This window comes from Kogia breviceps, chromosome 5 (genome assembly GCF_026419965.1).
Source record: "Kogia breviceps isolate mKogBre1 chromosome 5, mKogBre1 haplotype 1, whole genome shotgun sequence".
Lineage (NCBI taxonomy): Eukaryota > Metazoa > Chordata > Mammalia > Artiodactyla > Physeteridae > Kogia > Kogia breviceps.
This window is the reverse complement of record NC_081314.1, coordinates 146,734,099-146,751,938: the sequence shown is the minus strand read 5'-3', so window position 1 is coordinate 146,751,938 and position 17,840 is coordinate 146,734,099. Positions and strand designations below refer to the sequence as shown.

At 60.1% G+C, this 17,840-nt stretch overlaps 1 protein-coding gene across 4 annotated transcripts in view; it reads right to left on the bottom strand.

The window, feature by feature from the left end:
• The window catches only part of PDE9A (phosphodiesterase 9A), a 103,901-nt gene that overhangs the window by 1,287 nt on the left and 84,774 nt on the right, over positions 1 to 17,840 (bottom strand). For 3 of the 4 annotated variants that reach the window (XM_067035182.1, XM_067035184.1, XM_067035183.1), the window contains 11 exons: positions 16,385 to 16,466; positions 14,543 to 14,617; positions 11,658 to 11,744; positions 10,233 to 10,337; positions 9,961 to 10,043; positions 8,663 to 8,819; positions 5,209 to 5,322; positions 4,146 to 4,250; positions 3,550 to 3,678; positions 2,030 to 2,125; positions 493 to 565 (listed from right to left, as the gene is read on the bottom strand). In XM_067035182.1, the coding sequence (XP_066891283.1) occupies positions 493 to 565; positions 2,030 to 2,125; positions 3,550 to 3,678; positions 4,146 to 4,250; positions 5,209 to 5,322; positions 8,663 to 8,819; positions 9,961 to 10,043; positions 10,233 to 10,337; positions 11,658 to 11,744; positions 14,543 to 14,617; positions 16,385 to 16,466 (1,106 nt within the window). The remainder of the gene's footprint in view (positions 1 to 492; positions 566 to 2,029; positions 2,126 to 3,549; positions 3,679 to 4,145; positions 4,251 to 5,208; positions 5,323 to 8,662; positions 8,820 to 9,960; positions 10,044 to 10,232; positions 10,338 to 11,657; positions 11,745 to 14,542; positions 14,618 to 16,384; positions 16,467 to 17,840) is intronic. The other variant, XM_067035181.1, reaches the window with a different exon arrangement.

Here is a 17,840-nt window from a genome sequence, read left to right as displayed (position 1 = left end):
AGCCCGGACTCAGAACAAGGATTGTTGGACGCCAGGGCCTGGCACCTCTCCTCTGTAAAACCAACCCAGTTCTCATGCCCCGTACCCCGACGGCTCTATAAGCGAGGATCTCCCAAGCGTGTGCGGTGTGACCTCAGCACGCGGAGGCCGAATGGGCTGGTTTGCCTTCTACCTGGACTAAATGCAAGTGTGCAGGAAGTGCTTGCAGCGACATAAGCAGAGACTTTATTTTTGAAAAGCTTTTCAAAAGTGCTTTTCCTTGTAAGTAGTACCTATGCCAATCACTGACCTTTTTCTAAGGCACGGCCCCTTCTTTCAGAGCCTAATTGTAAAGGTTATATGCCAGGAAGAAACGTTTCAGTTAAAAACATTCACACATTCAGATTCTCTCCCTTCCTTCCCTCCATCCTCCTTCCTTTCCAGATTTCCACGCCGTCCCCATCTCGGTCTGCGCTACCGTGTACACGGAGACATCATTCGGAACAGCGTTACCTTCACTTTTCCCCCCGTCTCTGCTCTTCTCTCTCGACATGGCGCTCTCAGGGGTCAGACTCCCAGCCTTCTGCTGTAACCAGGACAGAGTATACGGAAGGCAAAAATCAGGCTCCAGGAAGCAGTGAGCGAGTGGCTGCTTGTCTGCTCAAGACCTTCCCGGGGCTGCAGATGCTAAGACGTGGGAGGAAACTGGGGTCTACAGCCTGGGGGAGCTTCCTGGACACCAGCTCTGCGCGGGCCGCCTTCCCCGCGGTCAGAGGGGTCACTGTGCGCGGCCACTGTCCTCTCAGTCGTGCTGGCCGCACGTGCAGCGCCAGCGCACTGGTGGATGCGGGTGCGGAGTCCGAGGCCCTTTCACCTCTTTTGTGGGTCTGTTCTTTCTGGGAACAGGAAGGGGCCCCGGAGGGTCCTAGCGGCCCTTCTGGGCGGCTGGCCTGGGACCTGGAGACTGAGGCCTTCGCAGCGATGGCTCTCAGTTGACCCTGGGGAGTCAGGCCCCTTCAGCCCTCCTGGCAGGGGGCTCGGCAGGGGGACACCGCCTCTTCCGTCTGTTGTCTGCACCATTTGCTCTTAGGTTCCTGGAGCTTCAGGACCCGTCTGCGACTTCTTGGGAGAAGAATCCAAGTAGGGGAATCGGCCGCCGGCCCGGCCCGCCCATCGACCCATAAGCGTTTACCGAGCGCCACAGCGTGTGCGACATTGTACACAGAGGAGGTCGAGAGCGCGCCGAGGCTCAGCGGGGCGGGCGGGAGTTCCCGGCTACAAAGACGGGTGGGGTGGGGTGGGGTGGGGTGGGGTGGGGTGGGGTGGGGCCCCGCCCGCAGTGAGGACAAATGGTACAGAAGGGGGCCCTTGGGTGGGTGCGGGGGGGACACCGGCCAAGGCCAGGGGGGGACCAAGCCCGAGGCAGCAGGGACGGGCCCCGGAGAGAGGCGGGTGGGAGGGTGGACGGAAGGGAGGCCACACCCAAGTGACTGGACGTCACGGACTGAGGTCCCGGGACCCCAAGCGGCAGGGGGACCTGAAGCAGATCTGCACACACTGGGGTCCTGCCTTGGCCAGACCAGCTTCTGGGGCTTCTCTGAAAACCTCTACCCCAGCTCTGAGCCTATGAACTGGACCTGCCTGAAACACAGGATCAAGCCCAACGGCGGCCGAGAGCCAGACCCAGACCCCCCTCAAGGTGCCACGCGGTAGCCCTGCAGCCGGCTCGTGGTGGTGGCTTTTCCCGTGCCAGGGGGAGCATCTCTTCCGCCGCCCTCCCTCTGCACAGGGTCCGCCCCGGGAGGAGGTGGGGGACCTGCACGGGGCCAGGGCGCCGCCCTGAGGGGATGCGGGCAGCCAAGGCCCTGTGATGCTCTGGATTTGCCGCGGGCGGTCACGGCCACGGGGCACCGACTCTGCCTGAGGCTCTGTGCATTCCCCGCCGCGAGTTCCCCGAGGACTGACCCCTCTCCTCCGTGGGACGCACGAGCTCCCGTCTGGAGGGCCCCCCCCTGGTCGTGTGGCGGGGCCGCGCGGTCCCCCGGCTCACCTCCCTCATGGCGTCGTCCATCTGCTTCAGCTCTTCGTAGCGATCTCTGGACTCCCACAGGGGCTGCAGCATGAGCTCCTCCACTGCAGGGAAGAGCTGTGGGGGAACAAACAGGCCCTCTCAGCAGCTGGCCATCCTCACAGAGCACGTGTGAGCAAAACCGTGCCAGCTCCCGTGCGTCCCGGGAGAAAAGCCGCACAGGAAATGTGCTTCTGTCCAAGGGGCACTTTTGGACCCTCTTGGGTCTCGTCTGCGGCGGAATCCAAGGTGCCCGAGGTTTGAAGCCGTCTGGCCAGTGAGTCCCGGGAGCCCTTGGGGAGGGAGAGCCCCCACTCACCGCCCACCCACCCCTTCCAGGTCCCTGCTTCCCGCTCTCACGCTGTCCTCGCGGACCTGGCAGAAGCCACCCCCTGCTCTCCGCTTGAAGCAACCCCCGACTGTCCACCCTGCAGACTCTCATCTTCCAAACGCCAACCTCGCCCGCTAGAGCCCTGGCAGCCCCGGAGCGGGAGGGGTGAGGCCGTTTCCCCGCCGTCCCGCCGCTGCGTGGCCCAGGCCCCCTCCGCTCACTCCGCGCTCAGGCCTGGCCCTGCGGCTCCCGCCGCCCCGGGTCCACCTGGTGAGCGCCTTTACCTTTGAGACTCAGGTCCGAGGGGCTCGCCTCCCACTCCGAGAGCCCCCGGCAAGCCCCCGGGAGCCCTGCGCACACGGCCCTCGGCCCCTCGTGCTTCCTGTGCTTCCCCAGCCCTGCTCCTGCCCCCTGTGGGAGCCACCACTGCCCTGCTGTGCCCTGGCACCCAGTGCCCACGGGGAAGACCCCGCAGCCCGAGGAAGGAAGCTGCAGGCAGGGAGACAAATTCTAGGAGGAACGGAGCCACGGGGCTTGAGGAAGGGTGTGCTGGGGGCGTTCTGGAAGGTTGCTGAGCAGGGCATGGGGCGCCCAGGCCAAGGAGGGTGGGCTCAGAGGTGGAGGCTTGAAGAAAGGCAGGACCAGGAGCCGAGGGCCGTCCTGCAAGACAGGAGGGCCTGGGAGGGCGGGGGGCTGTGCCCAACGAGGCGGGGCTGTGTGCCCTGTGCTGGGGGCAGTGGGGAGCCATGGAAGGTTCGGGAGAGAGGCGGCAGAGGATTAACCTGGTGTCAGCCGTGTGCTGGGTGGGGTGGGGGGCAGGTTAGAGGGGCTTCTGTAGGCGGAGTTGAAAGGCTGACAGGGCCTTGGCGGGTGCCCTGGTAAGTGGGGGCCTGGGGGGGGGGCCAGAGACACCATGGAGGAGGGTGGCCGAGGACGGGGCGGCTTTGCTGCTGGTCGCTGCCCGTGGGGCGGGCGGGAGGCCAGGAGGCGGGAGTCTGTTTCGAACGCGCGGGTGTTAAGATGGATGGGGGCTTCGGGTGGGCGTCGGGCAGGCGGCCACTGCACACGTGTGTGTGCGTGTGAGCGTGTGAGCGCGAGCGTGTGTGTGCGTGTGCGCGCGCACGTGTATTTATCACTGCTGGGTCACCCGCTCGTGGTGACGGTCGCTCACCTTGGTCACCGTTTCGAACATCGGGATCAGGACGAACTTGATGAACCCAATCTGGGCCGTGGCCTTGGTCACTTTGTCCCGGTCCATGAAAGGGGCCACGGGAAGGCCCTCCGACTTCTCGCGGTCGCTCTACGGGGAAGGCAGAGGACACGACGTTAAAGAAAGAAACACCCGTGGAATCTGGGAGCTTCCAGGACCATCGTCGGAGAGGAAGAGAGAAACAGCTAATACGCCAACGGAACCACCTGCCTCATGCACGTCAGTGACCACGTGGGAAGACGGGGATGCCGCACATGCGAACTAGGTGCCCGCTGGGCCTGCAGGGTCGTGCGGGGGGCGGCCGGGGAGGGGGTTTCACTAGTGGTAACAGGGGCACTGATGTGGTAACAGCTCGACATTAGCTCTTCCTGTTGGTCCCTGTCTTTCGTGTCTCAAATTACACGTGCGCCTGCTGGGAAGGCTTCCGGGGGCGGTGATGCTGACGGCCACCTTGGCCCGTCCGCCACGCTTCCAACAGGAACCCAGTTAAGGGGCTTACGAGCCCAGGAGGCGTGACGCTGCGTGACGCCGTGTGACACTGTGTGTGACGCTCCTACCTGCATGAAATACTCCTCTAATAAACAGTCCACCCAGGGTTCCGCCACCTCCATCGGACGGACCTCGTTAGAGATGTCACAGCATTTTATCAGGATCATCTTCAGCTGAAAGAAGAGATCTGGAATCAGCTGTGCAACACGGGACACATCCCACAGCGCTGGGCGTCTGGACTCGCCATCACCGGCCGGCGGGGAAGGAGGGCGGGTGATGCTGGCGGAGGGGAACCCAGCATGGCTGCCCCCTGCCCCCCGCGAGGGCATACTTCCCGCTGCAGGGGGAAAACGGGGCATCCCCGCACCCCCGAGGCTCAGAATCTTTCCTGGAGGGGCCTGAGTAGTAGGAAAGCCCCTTTAACACACGGACGTTTTTGTCATACAAACTACACTGCAAAGCTCAAAGTATCTTCTTGATGTTGAGAGTATGTAAAAAATGTAGACAGACGGTATTAATAGTCTGGAGGCAGAGGTTGAAAAGATAACGAAAAACCCCCAGCGAGTGGAGAGTGCTGGGACCCCAGAGCACTGAAGAGGGGTGTTAGAGACACGGGGAGAAGGGGGTCCTCACATAACAACAGGGAGGGCGCCCACCGGCCTCGGCCCCGGGCAGGGATGCAGGGGTGGGAAGCACAGTCCTGCCGGCTGGTCCAAGGGGCATCCGGGGCAGGACTCCGCCTCTGCCGCCCCCGGCCCGGGGGGGGGTGGACAGTCACACAAATGTCCAGGCGGCCCTGGCTCTGCCCTCTGCCCTCTGCTCCCGAGCCCGGCACTCCCCTGCACCGGCCGGGCCTCCGTGTGCAGGCTTACCTTCACCTACTCACAACCTTCAAATCTGAATGAGATGGGGCAATGGGAAAGGGGTGACTTTAACTAGGAGAGGGGGTCCTACTGGGGTGACGGGGGGCTTTCCCTGTGAAGTGCTGAGACTTTGAGAACCGGCTTTACCGACACCTCGCCGCGAGGCGAGGTCACACGTTTCCCTTTGGTGTTCCGGTTTCCGGTCTGAGCTGGGGGGCGGCGCCCACTCACCAGCCCCCCAAAGAGGGAAGACAAGCCCGCCGCTCACCAGGGCCATGTGCTCCTCGTTGCTGAAGTCAAAACTCTCCATTTTTTCTTTGAAAGAATCCATGATTTCCGCGTGCCTCGCCATGTCAGTGGCCAAGATTAATGCGATCATCCCCTGGGAAGTGACAGCAAAGTGTTGACGCGGGGCACGGTCCCAACACTTACTCAGTGAGCGCCCGCCCTGCGTGGAACCCTCTGCTCTTCTACCACTTCATCTAGGCCTCGTGCCAATGCCACGGGCGGGTCTAAGAACCACTGTCCTCGTTTTTATAAAGACACTGAGAGCCAGAGAGGCTGGGGAGTGAGCCCAGGGCTGCCGGGCACAGGCTGTGTCCCTGGAGAAGGCAGCGCATCGGGCCGCCAAGACCATTCACCTGCAGAGGGCAGGCTCAGCGTGTGTCTCCTCGAGAACTCCAGCCGCTTTCAGCCAAGGACAGATGCTTCCCGCTGATTTGGTAATTTAGATATATGGCCTGTTCCTTCCAGAGCTTGTTGTTGGAGGTCAGTGACCTATTTTCCAAGAGTATCTTTTTTCCTGTTATCTAATCTGTATGTGATTATATGTGCTTATCTTGCTTGGGAGTGATCAAAGTCTGATCATATAATAGCATTCTTCTATTAACGAATTTGTAGGTAAGGATGAAATAAAGGCGGTTTTGTTTTGTTTTGTTTTTGGCCGTGCCACGTGGCATATGGGATCTTAGTTCCCTGACCAGGGATCGAACCGCACCCCCTGCATTGGAAGTGCAGAGTCTTAACCACTGGGCCACTAGGGAAGTCCCCAAATAAGTTTTTTAATACAAATATTTTGACCTTGTTAATCCAGTATTGGTTTAGGAGAAATAACATAATTTGAAACATGATCAGCCATCAACCCGCTCATCCACCCACCAATTTATCTGTCTACCCATCCATCCACTTGTCCTCTCACCCATCCATCCATCCACCCAACCATCCATCCATCCACCCATCATCCATCCATCCATCCATCCATCCATCCATCCACCCATCCACCCATCCACCCAACTATCCATCCATCCATCCATCCACCTATCCACCCACCCATCCATCCATCCATCCACCCATCCATTCACCCAACCATCCATCCATCCACCCATCCAATCATCCATCCATCCATCCATCCACCCAACCATCCATCCATCCATCATCCATCCATCCACCCATCCAATCATGCATCCATCCACCCAACCATCCATCCATCCAATCATGCATCCATCCACCCAACCATCCATCCATCCATCCATCCATCCATCCACGCAACCATCCATCCATCCATCATCCATCCAACCATCCATCCATCCACCCATCCAATCATCCATCCATCCATCCAACCATCCATCCATCCACCCATCCACCCACCCATCTATCCAACCATTCACTTGTTCACTCATTCGTCCATCCATTCACTTGTTCACTTCTCCATCCATCCATCCACCCACCCACTTGTCCATCCATCCATCCATCCATCCATCCATCCATCCATCCATCCTACAAACATTTACAGAACACACCTCTGTGCTAAGTATGGTGTTCTACTTTTCCAAGAAAACACCACCACAAACATCAAATACAGAGCTCAAATCAGTCAAGACAGATAAAAAATGGGGGGGGGGCATCACTGGCCTTTTGAAGTGTGCAATTTCTCAGTAAAGATTTAATTGTATTATTAGTGAAGGATCTATTCCTATGATGAGTTATCCCTCAAAGCATTCAAGGACGAAATATTATTAAAGATTGGGACAACGGATTTTACCCTTAGCAAGTGTTAATGTCGGTAAGGTGTTTGGGGCAAGATCGCCCTGTGTCCCTGTGGCGGGTGGCGTGAGGAAGGCCCCGTCCACTGGGGTGCGGCTCCTCCAGCAGGAGCGGGGCGCTGCTCTGACTACTCCACGCACAAAGGGGCTCAGCTGCTTGAATTCTCTGGGCTGAGTCCCTGGCAGGGTTCCTCACCCGGCAGCCATCAGGGGAGGCACCGAGGCAGGGTCCTTTCTTCAGGATTTGCCCGTTTACCTGCTTCACAGAAAGACTCACTACAGCTAATGGAACAACATGTAGCACGTGCCTGCTGGGTGGTTCCATAAACGTGGAAGGGAGGCCAGAAAGCCAGCAGATAAAGGGGAGATAACTGTACCAGGAATCGGTGATTCAACAAGGCCGGTAATTAAGCCTTGATTGAGCTCTGACTTCCTGGAAGCTGGAAGGATGGGGAACGAAGCTGCTGTTGTCTGATAAGGTGAAGCTATCAGTTCCCCTGGAGGGAGGGGCGTGTGTCCTGGCCATGGGCTCTAGTGCATCTTGGAGCAAGGCCACCGAGACACGGACCAGACGCAGCGTGTGGCTCCTCCTACGCGGCGGACGCGGCTCCTGTTCGAGTCCCAGGGCTGCCGTGCTAAGTGCCACGTGCTGGGGGACGGAACAGCAGGAAGGCGTCCTCTCACGGTTCCGGAGACCGCAAGTCTTGAAAGCAAGGTGTCTCCTCTGAAGGGTCCGGGGATGGTCCATTCCCTACCTCTCCCTGTTTCTGGTGGCCCCAGCGCTCCTTGGCTTGTGTCCACATCACTCCTGTCTCTGCCCCTGTTGTCACATGGCCTCTCTGTATCTCTCCTCTGGGTGTCTCTTATGAGGACACTTGTCATTGGATTTCACATCCACATGGATAATCCGAGGTAACCTTATCTAAAGCTCCTAATTTAATTATGCCTGTAAAGACTCGTTCACAGGTCCTGGGGAGTCAGGAAGAGGACATACCTTTCTTCTTTTTTTTTGGTTGGGGGGGTGGCTATCATTCAACCCACCTCATTCCTCCAAGATCTCTCTGACATCGCCCCTCCCCTGAACCCACCAAGAGGATGGGGCACAGGGCCATGTTCAGTGGGACCTCCTGTGTGTGTGTGTGTGGGGGGTCTCACTTTTGGTGAGTTGGAAGCATCTGACTCCAGTCAGCTGGCCTCCCTCATCCTCTTCCCAATGTGCCCCGAACAGCAGAAATATCTCTTCTGAAATGGGTGGTGGGGCTGCAGGGGACAAGAGCAGGGCCTAGGGGACAGTGGTTGGGGTTCTGCCGGGCTGGATGCCGCAGACGTGTCTGTCCAGGGCCTGCTCCCTTGAGCGAGTGACCTCGCCTGTGTCAGCCTCACTTTCCTGGGCTGTGATATGAGAAAGGACCGATCTCAAAGGGTTCAATTAAATGGTGGCCGTGATCTGCAGGTCCATGGAACACCGTGCATGTGTGTCAAGCACACACCTCTTCCCGGGGCGCCACTCGGTCTTGGAGGAGGTTGGGGAGGAGGGCCGGTCCCCCAGGATCCCTGGTGGGGGACTGGGAGATCTTGGGGGCCTCAGGCATGGGGAGAGAGGGCTTCTACCCTCTGGTCGGGCTCACTGTCCCCCCGGCACCTCCCACTCTGCGGTGGGCATGCCCTCACCCCGCACACCTGTCTGATCTGCTTGAAGCCCTCCGCCGGCACGCTGGAGAAGATGTTGCACTCGGGCTGGCTGAGGATCTGGAAGGCCACGGCACAGTGGTGGTTCTCCAGGGGCGAGATGTCATTGTAGCGGATGGCCAGCTCCGTGCGGGCGTTGATCTGGTACCTGGGGTTGGAGGAGAGAGCAGAGGGCCCTCGGGCACCCGCACTCAGAGGCACCTTCGAGCCAGGGCAGCAGCGCTGGCGGGGGGTGGGGAGGTGTACGGAGGCCGGAAGGGACGGAGGGGACCGCACTCCGCTCGGGCCAGGAGCCCCTCCTCCTGGCTCTCCTGGCTCTCCGCTGCCCCTCCAGCTAGAGACCCCCAAGTCGTTATAGTCCTAACAGCGGACGTCCCCAAGAAGCCTCAGCCCCTCCCTGTCACGTGCCCTCAAGATGGTCAGACACCCTGCAAACATTTTCCGTACGTGGAGGAGGACCGGGGTGCATTTTCACGTCAGCTGCTGTGGGCACGGCCCTTGGCCGGCCTGTGCTCGGGCACGCCACCCGAGTGTGAATCGAGGGGATGGATGCCCACGGAGACGCCTCCTCTGAGGGCCACTAACGTCCACACCTTGGAATCCGCTCTGGTCCTCACAAACGACGGCACGCTTCTCGGGCAGACCTGGCATCATCGCCCACCCGGCAATATTCGATGCGCAAATACACGAGTTCGACAGAACCACCAACGTGTCACTAGGAACACAAACCAGCGCCACCCGGCCTGGACTCCGGCAGGTGCGTGGGGTGGCACTCGGGAGCCTTCGCCCCAGAGGCGGGAGTGGACCAGCGTTCCAGCAAAGCCCGGCCCGTCCTCCTGGCTCCACGCCTGCCCTGGACCCTCCCACCTCCCGCTCGTCCACGGCCCTGCTCTTGCTGTCACAGCCCCTGCCTCTGCCTTGTTCCTGTTGGAAACGGGCTGGGGAGGCTGCCCACGGGGGAGTGGGATCCAGAGACCGGGGAGGGGGGAGGGCTGCCCCTCCCCGTCCACGTGTGTGCAGGCGTCCCTGCCTGTTTCGGGGGAGGGAGGTCCTGCTGCCGTTGGGGCTCTGCCGGTGCAGACGCAGAGGGCCATGGCAGCCCCTCTGGGTTTGGTAACCTCCGATGGTCCTGCCCCGCGAGGCCCAGGAGCCTCCCGGAGCTGGGGGCTTAGGAGGCCTTGGCCGACAGCTCCAGCTTGGAACTGGCTGGGGGTTGGAGCTGAAACGCTCACCTCTGATACCCAGAGGCCCCTTTACAAGGGAAAAAGAGACAGAGACCGCGTACGTACGTGTTGTTGTAACCTGGGTGATCCAGATCGTGGCAGATGGCCGCTGTCATCAAGATCAAGATATCCATCTGGGAGAATTTCTCCTGGATCGGAGAGAGAGTGGGATGGGGTGAGGAGGGGGCTGGAGTCGGGTGGGGAGCGGGTGATACAGGCGGGTGAAGCCCCTCCAGCAGCCGGCCGGGTGGGGGAGGACCTGCGTCTCCCTGGGGCGGGGCGGGGGTGGGCACCCATCTGCTTGCGGACGAAGCTGGGCGGGGGCCCCCCAGACCCACCTGCAGCCCGCAGAGCCAGGTCATGCTGTACATCATCTGGGTGACGCAGAAGCAGTGACGGAAGTTGTGGAAAGGGTTGTTACGGTAGTTGTCGTGAACGCAGAGCTGCGGAGACGAGAGGGTCCGCCCTGTGGCCAGCTGCCCACCCCTCCCCCCGGCTGCTGGCACCTCCTTCCCGGTGCCGACTGCCTGCTCCCCACCTGGTCCTCATCCAACTACCCTCCCGCTTCCCGAGGGTGAGCACCAGGGGACCCGGGGGCCACGCCATGGCCCCCACGATCCCACCCTGGGGAAGGTGTCCCCAGGGGAGCCACGCTGGGGCGTGAAGCTTGGGGGGAGAGCTGGGGGGCTACATGCGGGGCGCTGGGTGTCCAGCCGCCATCAAACGTTCCACAGGCTTTATTTTATATTTTTTATTTTTTTGCGGTACGCGGGCCTCTCACTGTTGTGGCCTCTCCCGTTGCGGAGCACAGGCTCCGGGCACGCAGGCCCAGCGGCCACGGCTCGCGGGCCCAGCCGCTCCGCGGCACGTGGGATCCTCCCGGACCGGGGCACGAACCCGTGTCCCCTGCATTGGCAGGCGGACTCTCAACCACTGCGCCACCAGGGAAGCCCTCCACAGGCTTTTAACATCTGGTTGTGAGCAGTATTTTATTAAAAAGAAAGAGCTGGGGCTTCCCTGGTGGTGCAGCGGTTGAGAGTCCGCCTGCCGATGAACGGGACGCGGGTTCGAGCCACGGTCTGGGAAGATCCCACAGGCCGCGGAGCAACTAAGCCCATGCGCCACAACTACTGAGCCCGCGTGCCTAGAGCCCGTGCTCCGCAACAAGAGAAGCCACCGCAATGAGAAGCCCGCGCAGCGCAACGAAGAGTGGCCGCCGCTCGCGGCACCTAGAGGAAGCCCGCGCGCAGCAATGGGGACCCAGTGCAGCCGAAAATAAAATAAATAAAATAAATTAAATTAATTTTTTTAAAAAAGAAAGATCCGCTGCTAAATACACACTCTCTCACACACACACCCTGGCAATCACACAAACGCAGTCACATGCACACGCCCCACAAGCATGCAGGCACCGGCACTCACACACAGTCACACGCACACACACACCAATACAAACGTACACTCACATGCACCCCCCCCGACACGTACACACCTGCACGACACGCTCGCTCACACGCACGCGCTGCTCAGAACACCCTGCTTCGCTTGACCCTCCCCGGTTCTTGCTATTTTCTTGCTCACCAGGGCGGGGGCCTAAGAGCAGAGAGTGCTTGGGGGGGGGCGGGCAGAGGCTGGCTGACCGTCCCCGCAGGGCTCTCATGGAAGCGGCACTTCCGTCTGTAGGGAGCCCGGGGCCATCAGGAAGGCGCCCAGCGTCCACTCCCGCGAAAGTGTGTCGGGGGGACGGGGGGCCTGACACTCACCAGCCACCTCTTGAGGGTGATGGGGTTGATGGCGAAGTCCGTGACCAGGCCGAGGTCGTGGTACATGTGCTCCAAGCAGCTCAGCATCTGCGGGCACAGGAGAAGGACGTTCAGCAGCGAGAGCGGCCAGGAGACGCGCTCAGGGCGGCCGGGTGGCTTCTCCAGCCGCACAGAGAATCCACCGGGGAAGCTGGAAGCCGCCCCCAGCCCATCCCAGAACCGGGATGGTGTCCCGGATGGAAAGTCCTTGATGGCCACCACACACAGCTCTTCCTCGAGGGCACGGCACACGTGCAGACCGGGCGCCAGAGTTTGGAAACGGGGGCCTTGAAGGGGCTGCAGGGTCCCGGCTGAGAGCGGGAGGGCTGGAGTCCAGGCTGCTGGCCGGCTGCTGCCCCGACCAGCCCAGCTTTGCCGGCAGCACGGGCGCCCAGCCAGGGTTTTGCCGTCGGGGGGCCTGTGGATCCGACGGCCCCGCTCCCCGTCCCACCAGCCTAGTCGCAGCTGCGGGCAACCCCGAGGAGCTAAAATATTTGCTGTGAAAGCAGAGTCGGGAGGCGGAGGTGATCGGCAGACAAAACCATCTGGTGCCACTTATGTGGCCGCTTCGGAGCGCGAGTGACGCGTCTGTGCATCTGCTCGCGCGCTGACGCTGCCGCGGGCCCCGGGCTCGGCGGCTGCACCACGCTGAGCGTGGAGGGCGCATGAGGCGACCGAGAGGCCCCGCAGCCTGCAAGCCCGCGCTCGGCCGACGCGGCGTCGGGTGGGGGTGCTCAGAGGTCAGCCCGTGAGAGCGGAGCAGTGGGAAGTCACCTCCCCGCCTGGTTTGCCGACAGACAACGCTGGGCCCCTGGGTGACGCTGGGTGCGTCACCCCCCCTTGAAGGGAGAGAGGTGAACCAGCACCAGCCGGGAGCCCTGATGTTCTCGGGGTGCGAGCTGCTTCCTGGGTGGCCAGACGCAGTTCTGGGGGCCAGGAGGGCTGTTGAAGCTTTCAGGTGTGTCCCTGTCGCTGTTCACCTTTGCTGTCTGCACTCCAGAGTTCGTGGCAGCCCCAGAGGCCAGGGCTCCCGTCTTTGAGCACCTCTGGTTTGCCGCTGCGGGCAGCGAGGTGCTTTTTGGAAGCACTGGGACCCCTGCCAGCCTGCCCGGGGTCGCGCAGGTGTGCTGGCGAGGGCCTGGGCCGGTAGACGGCCACACGGGCTGAGCCCCCTGGCAGGGGCTGGTCCCCGCTTTCATCCCCGCCCCGATGGCGGCTGCACATACACCCCGAGGGCGGAGGGACCGCCTTCGCACCCCGGAGGCGTGGATCCTTCCACCTCTCAACGTGAGCGTGGCGTTCCCTCTCTGGCCGCAAGCGGCCTGTGCTCCAAGGAGACAGGAATGGCGGGGGTTCCGCCATCAGGGCCCCAGCTTTGCTCTTCCTCCCTGTGGGCTGCTGAGGTCCAAAGGTCTTTGGGGAGCGTGAGACGTGCTCGGCAGCGGAGCTCGTCCACCTGCTGGAAGCACGGGTGCGCGTTCTGAGCTCCTGTGCGTCCACGTGCCCGTGGACAGGCCAGCGGGGGCCCCTGTTCAGCGGGAGCTTTGGGGACGGGAGGTCCTAATGCTTCTCCTGGAAGATCTGACTCTTCTCTTCCTGCCATGGTCCCCTCCACCGCGTCCATTTCTGATCATGCATCAATCTGGCAGGTGACAGCTGCACACTTAGGATGCCTCCCCCACCCCTGAACTTGCAGCTCCAGCCCTGCGTGCTGGCTGGTTGGACGGTTTGGGGCACACGTGTCACCTCGTTCCTTTTCTCAGGCGCCGGCCAGCGCGCGGCTCTTCTCAGGGTGGACCAGGCGGGGTGGAGGCGGGATCTGCATTTTCCTGGCCCCTCTTGCTGGGGCTTTTCTCATCCTGGGAGACCAGCCAGGGAAGGTGGTTCACACAGGAGATTCCGGGCCCAGGCGGGGCCGGCCTGGGTGGCGAATGCTCAGCGTGTGCACCGTTCCTCTCCTGGAGCGCAGGGAAGTCGGTCTGCTGATCTCGTCCAAGTGGGGTGAGCCCCTCCGGGTGGCCTTTCCGGGCTTCCGTGTGACCAAGACGCTGGCAAGAGTCTGTCGACTCTGGTGGCCTCGTGTCCACGTGGAGGGACTTTTTGTTCTCTCCGGGTTCAGAGAGAGGAAGGCATAACTGATATCATAGACTAAACAACAACGAACCGATCTCCATGTTTGTGTTTTCTCAGCAAAAGGGGGACTTTATTTATTTTTTATTTTTTTTGCTGTACGCGGGCCTCTCACTGCCGTGGCCTCTCCCGTTGCGGAGCACAGGCTCCGGACGCACAGGCTCAGCGGCCACGGCTCACGGGCCCAGCCGCTCCGCGGCACGTGGGATCCTCCCGGACCGGGGCACGAACCCGCGTCCCCTGCATCGGCGGGCGGACTCTCAACCGCTGCGCCCCCAGGGAAGCCCAAGGGGGATTTTCAAGAAATGTGCTGCTGCAAAACGTCACTCTGGGTCCCCGAGTCCTCACGGCGGCCCGGGCCGCCCACTCTCAGCCGCACCCCCAGTGGAAGCTCCTTCCTGAAATCCTCTCCAAGCCCGGGAGGCCTGCACTCTGCAGGCTCGGCAGCTGCCCCCGGGGATCAGGACGCAGCCCGGGGGGCTGCTGGGAGGAGGGGGTTGCACCGAGCGGCCAGAGCCTGGGCTCGAGGCCCCGCGCTCACCTCCTTGGCTCTGACGCCCCCTCCCGAGCCCGGCAAGGGGCAGTTTGGCTGCAAACCTGGAGAATCAAGTTGAAAGACAAAGAAGACAGAGGAGCAGCCGAGGAGAAGAGCGATGGGGCCGCCCCCGTCGGGTCCCCGAAGGGCGGTCCCGGTCCCAGGCGGCTCCTGCACTCACCTCGTTGGGCTCCCAGAGCCAGACGTCGAAGGTGGGCTTCCGCAGGGCGTCTATGGTCTCGGGGGACAGCAGGTACTGGAGGGGACAGGAGAGCAGTGTGAGCAGAGGCACGGGGGCCTCTGGGTTGAGACGAAGGCTGGCCGTGCCTTCTCCACTCTCCTCTGGCCCCCGCTCAGGACACCTGCGCACCTTCTCAAAGGCTACACCCACGAGAATTCTGGAGGGGTCAGACCATGCGGACAGACATCCTACCAGTGGTTGTCGGGGCACAGCGCCACGAATGACCGCACAGGGGACCAGGGGGCGCCTGGGGGAGACAGAACGTTCACCCCTGGACCGTGGTGGTGGGTACGTGACCACATACGCCGGTCACACTTCATAGCGCTCCGCACTGCAGGAGGGGAGCTTTCCTGCATGCTGATGACATCCCCAGAAACATGACTTTAAAAAATACAACAGCGCTTCCCTGGTGGCCCAGCGGCCGAGAGTCCGCCTGCCGATGCAGGGGACGCGGGTTCGTGCCCCGGTCCGGGAAGATCCCACGTGCCGCGGAGCGGCTGGGCCCGTGAGCCGTGGCCGCTGAGCCTGCACGTCCGGAGCCTGTGCTCCGCGACGGGAGAGGCCACAGTGGTGAGAGGCCTGCGTACCACAAAAAAAAAAAAAAAAAAAAAAAAAAAAAAAAAAAGTGAAATCAAGGGAAAAAATTTTTACTTGGCATAAATTCAAATAGTGGCTAAGAAGCTATTTTGAGGTTTGCTTTTGGACGCTGTCACTGGTTTAGCCGTGGGCTATAACAGCCCAGCTTGCTGGGGGCAGGCGCTGGTTCTACGGAACACCGGAGTTTAGGTTATATTGTCAGAGGAAACAGATTTTAGAGCCAAGACAGTCACGGTGTTTTGGAATTAGGTATAGTCGTCTCCTAGGTCTTTCCATTTGTTTTTTAAAAAGGAACCACTGTGGAGGACTGGCACCTTTTGTTCTGGGCCTAAGCTGGGCCCCGTGACTCCCTGGGGCAGGATCCTGAGGTGCGGGTCACGTATTCCTATGGGGCAGGGCACTCGTGTCCACGTGAAAACCTTGGACACTACTTAGCTTGTCTGTCGTATCCGAGTTGGGGAACCCCCTGGCAGGGAGGCTCTGCGAGGTTCTTTGCTGCTGTGGGAAGGGCGGGGGGTGGCCTTGGGCACGGCCAGGCGCCCTGTCTGCGGGATCCGGGCCACTGCGAAGCCCAAATCTCAGGGGGAGAGAGTATGCAAAGAACAGTTGGGCCAGCGTCCTGCTCAGTCACCAGCTGCAGGCGTTGTGAGATGGGGGACCCCTCTTTCGCAGCTGTCTGAAGAACCCTACCCCCGTTCCCAGGTCACTGCTGCTCTAACGAGGGCTGAGGTTCTCTTGTAACTGAGAAATCCTTTGGGACCGAAAAGCAAAACTTCTCACAACAACTACACACTGTTCAGGGACAGGAGACGCAGCGAAGCAGATTTTAAATAATTTAGTTAAAAATGAAAGTTCTTTCAAGTAACATTTGCACGTAAGAACGGTTTGTTCACTGAGTCAGCGATGGGGGCTGGCTGGACACCGGGGAGGAGCTCCGATCTCTCGGCACAGTAAGCTTGGTCTGGGACCACTGTGGCTAAACAAATGTCAAAGTGAAAATATATCCCGCCTAAGAAATCCGTGTCCGGTGGAACACTGTGGAGCGTTCCACAGCCCAGGGCCCAGGCGGGAGCTGGTTTTGCAGGTGTGCAGACGGCAGGGCCCGGGTTGGGAGGCCAGGGGGGTTGAGGGTGGGAGGCTGTGGACGCTGACTGCGGATTCTTCAGGGGCAGGATGTCACCTTACCTTGGGATAAGTGGGGATGTCGCGTCGAGATGTCAACTTCTTGCTGTTATCCAAAAAACTGTACTTACAGGGACAGCTGGTCCTGAAGGGAAAAGCAAAGATTGTTTCTGGCACTGCCGCCTTGGTCTTGGTGTCACTTGGGCGGTGGATTGAGGGGACCTCATCGGAGCAAAACCGAAAAGCACAAAACCCAACCCCATTCGCATCCCACAAACCCCTCTGGTCTTATTTGTTACAGAAGAATAAGTCATAAAGCCAGTGATGCCTCTTTGCTAAACCCTGAAGACCCTGCCTGGACCTCCTGAGATAATACTGAGCTCTCAGCAAACATGGCATCTTCAGTTTAGGGAAGTTCCTGAAAATCTCTTTTAAATGATGCGAGCAAAATACGTTTATTCTAAAAAATTCAAAAAACACAGAAGCAAAGTAAAAAGAAGTAAGTTCCCTTTCACTCACTTCTTTCCTCTAAATCTCACATCTGGCAATGCCTTCTGTTAAGTCTGGGGTACTTTTCCAGAACGTTCCTAGGTATGGACACACACAGCGGGCCAGGTCCTTTTAAATAAGGATGGAATTGTATCAAGCTTGCTCTCTGGCAACTTGCTTTTTCCACTACCATGTCACAAATGCGCTGCTGCTGCTTCAAAGAGCTTGACCTCATCAAAAAGCAAGTCCTCCTTGGGACCTCGGGCGTGATGGACCTCATAAGGTCATCAATCCCGCCTCCTGTGATAGACTTTCAGGATGTCCCCAACTGTTCCCCTTACACACACGTTGAGAGGCGAGCTTGATCTCTCACTCCGCTTTCCATTCCTTAACATCAAGGCATCAAGAACAGAACGGGGACCTCCCTGGCGGTCCAGTGGTTAAGACTTGCGCTTCTGATGCAGGGGGCCCGGGTTCTATCCCTGGTCGGGGAACTAAGATCCCACATGCCTCGGGTTGCGGCAACAAAAGCAAAACAAAACAAAAGAACAGAACAAAAGGAGCCTGGTGGTTTTGGAGGGAAGCGCCCTTCGGACATCAGGGGCGAGTGTGCTGGCCCGAGGGGGTCACAGGCAGGGACTGCAGGTCGGGTCTGCTCCAGGAGAGCCGGCAGCGCCTGGGCCCCCAGCCCACATGGGCACCTTAACTCCTCTGGCAGGAACTTGAAGTCCCCCCACCTCAAATACGGAGCACAGCGGGGGTGGCGGGAGGGTCTAACACCCTGCTCCTCACCCTGTTCCTGCCTTGTGTGAGAACCCCAGCCTGGGGGTGGGGCCAGCACAGAAGCTCACGCAGTTTGTAAATAAACTTCCATCTTCCAGGAGAGCAATTTATACTGTATTGTTAAGAGCCGTAAGGAAATTCACATCCTTTAAGCTGCAAGGCTCCTCTGGAGAATTTATCATAAGGAAAGAGTTAGACATAAGCAAACAGCTTGAAGGTATTCATCACAGTGTCATCTGTTGCTGCA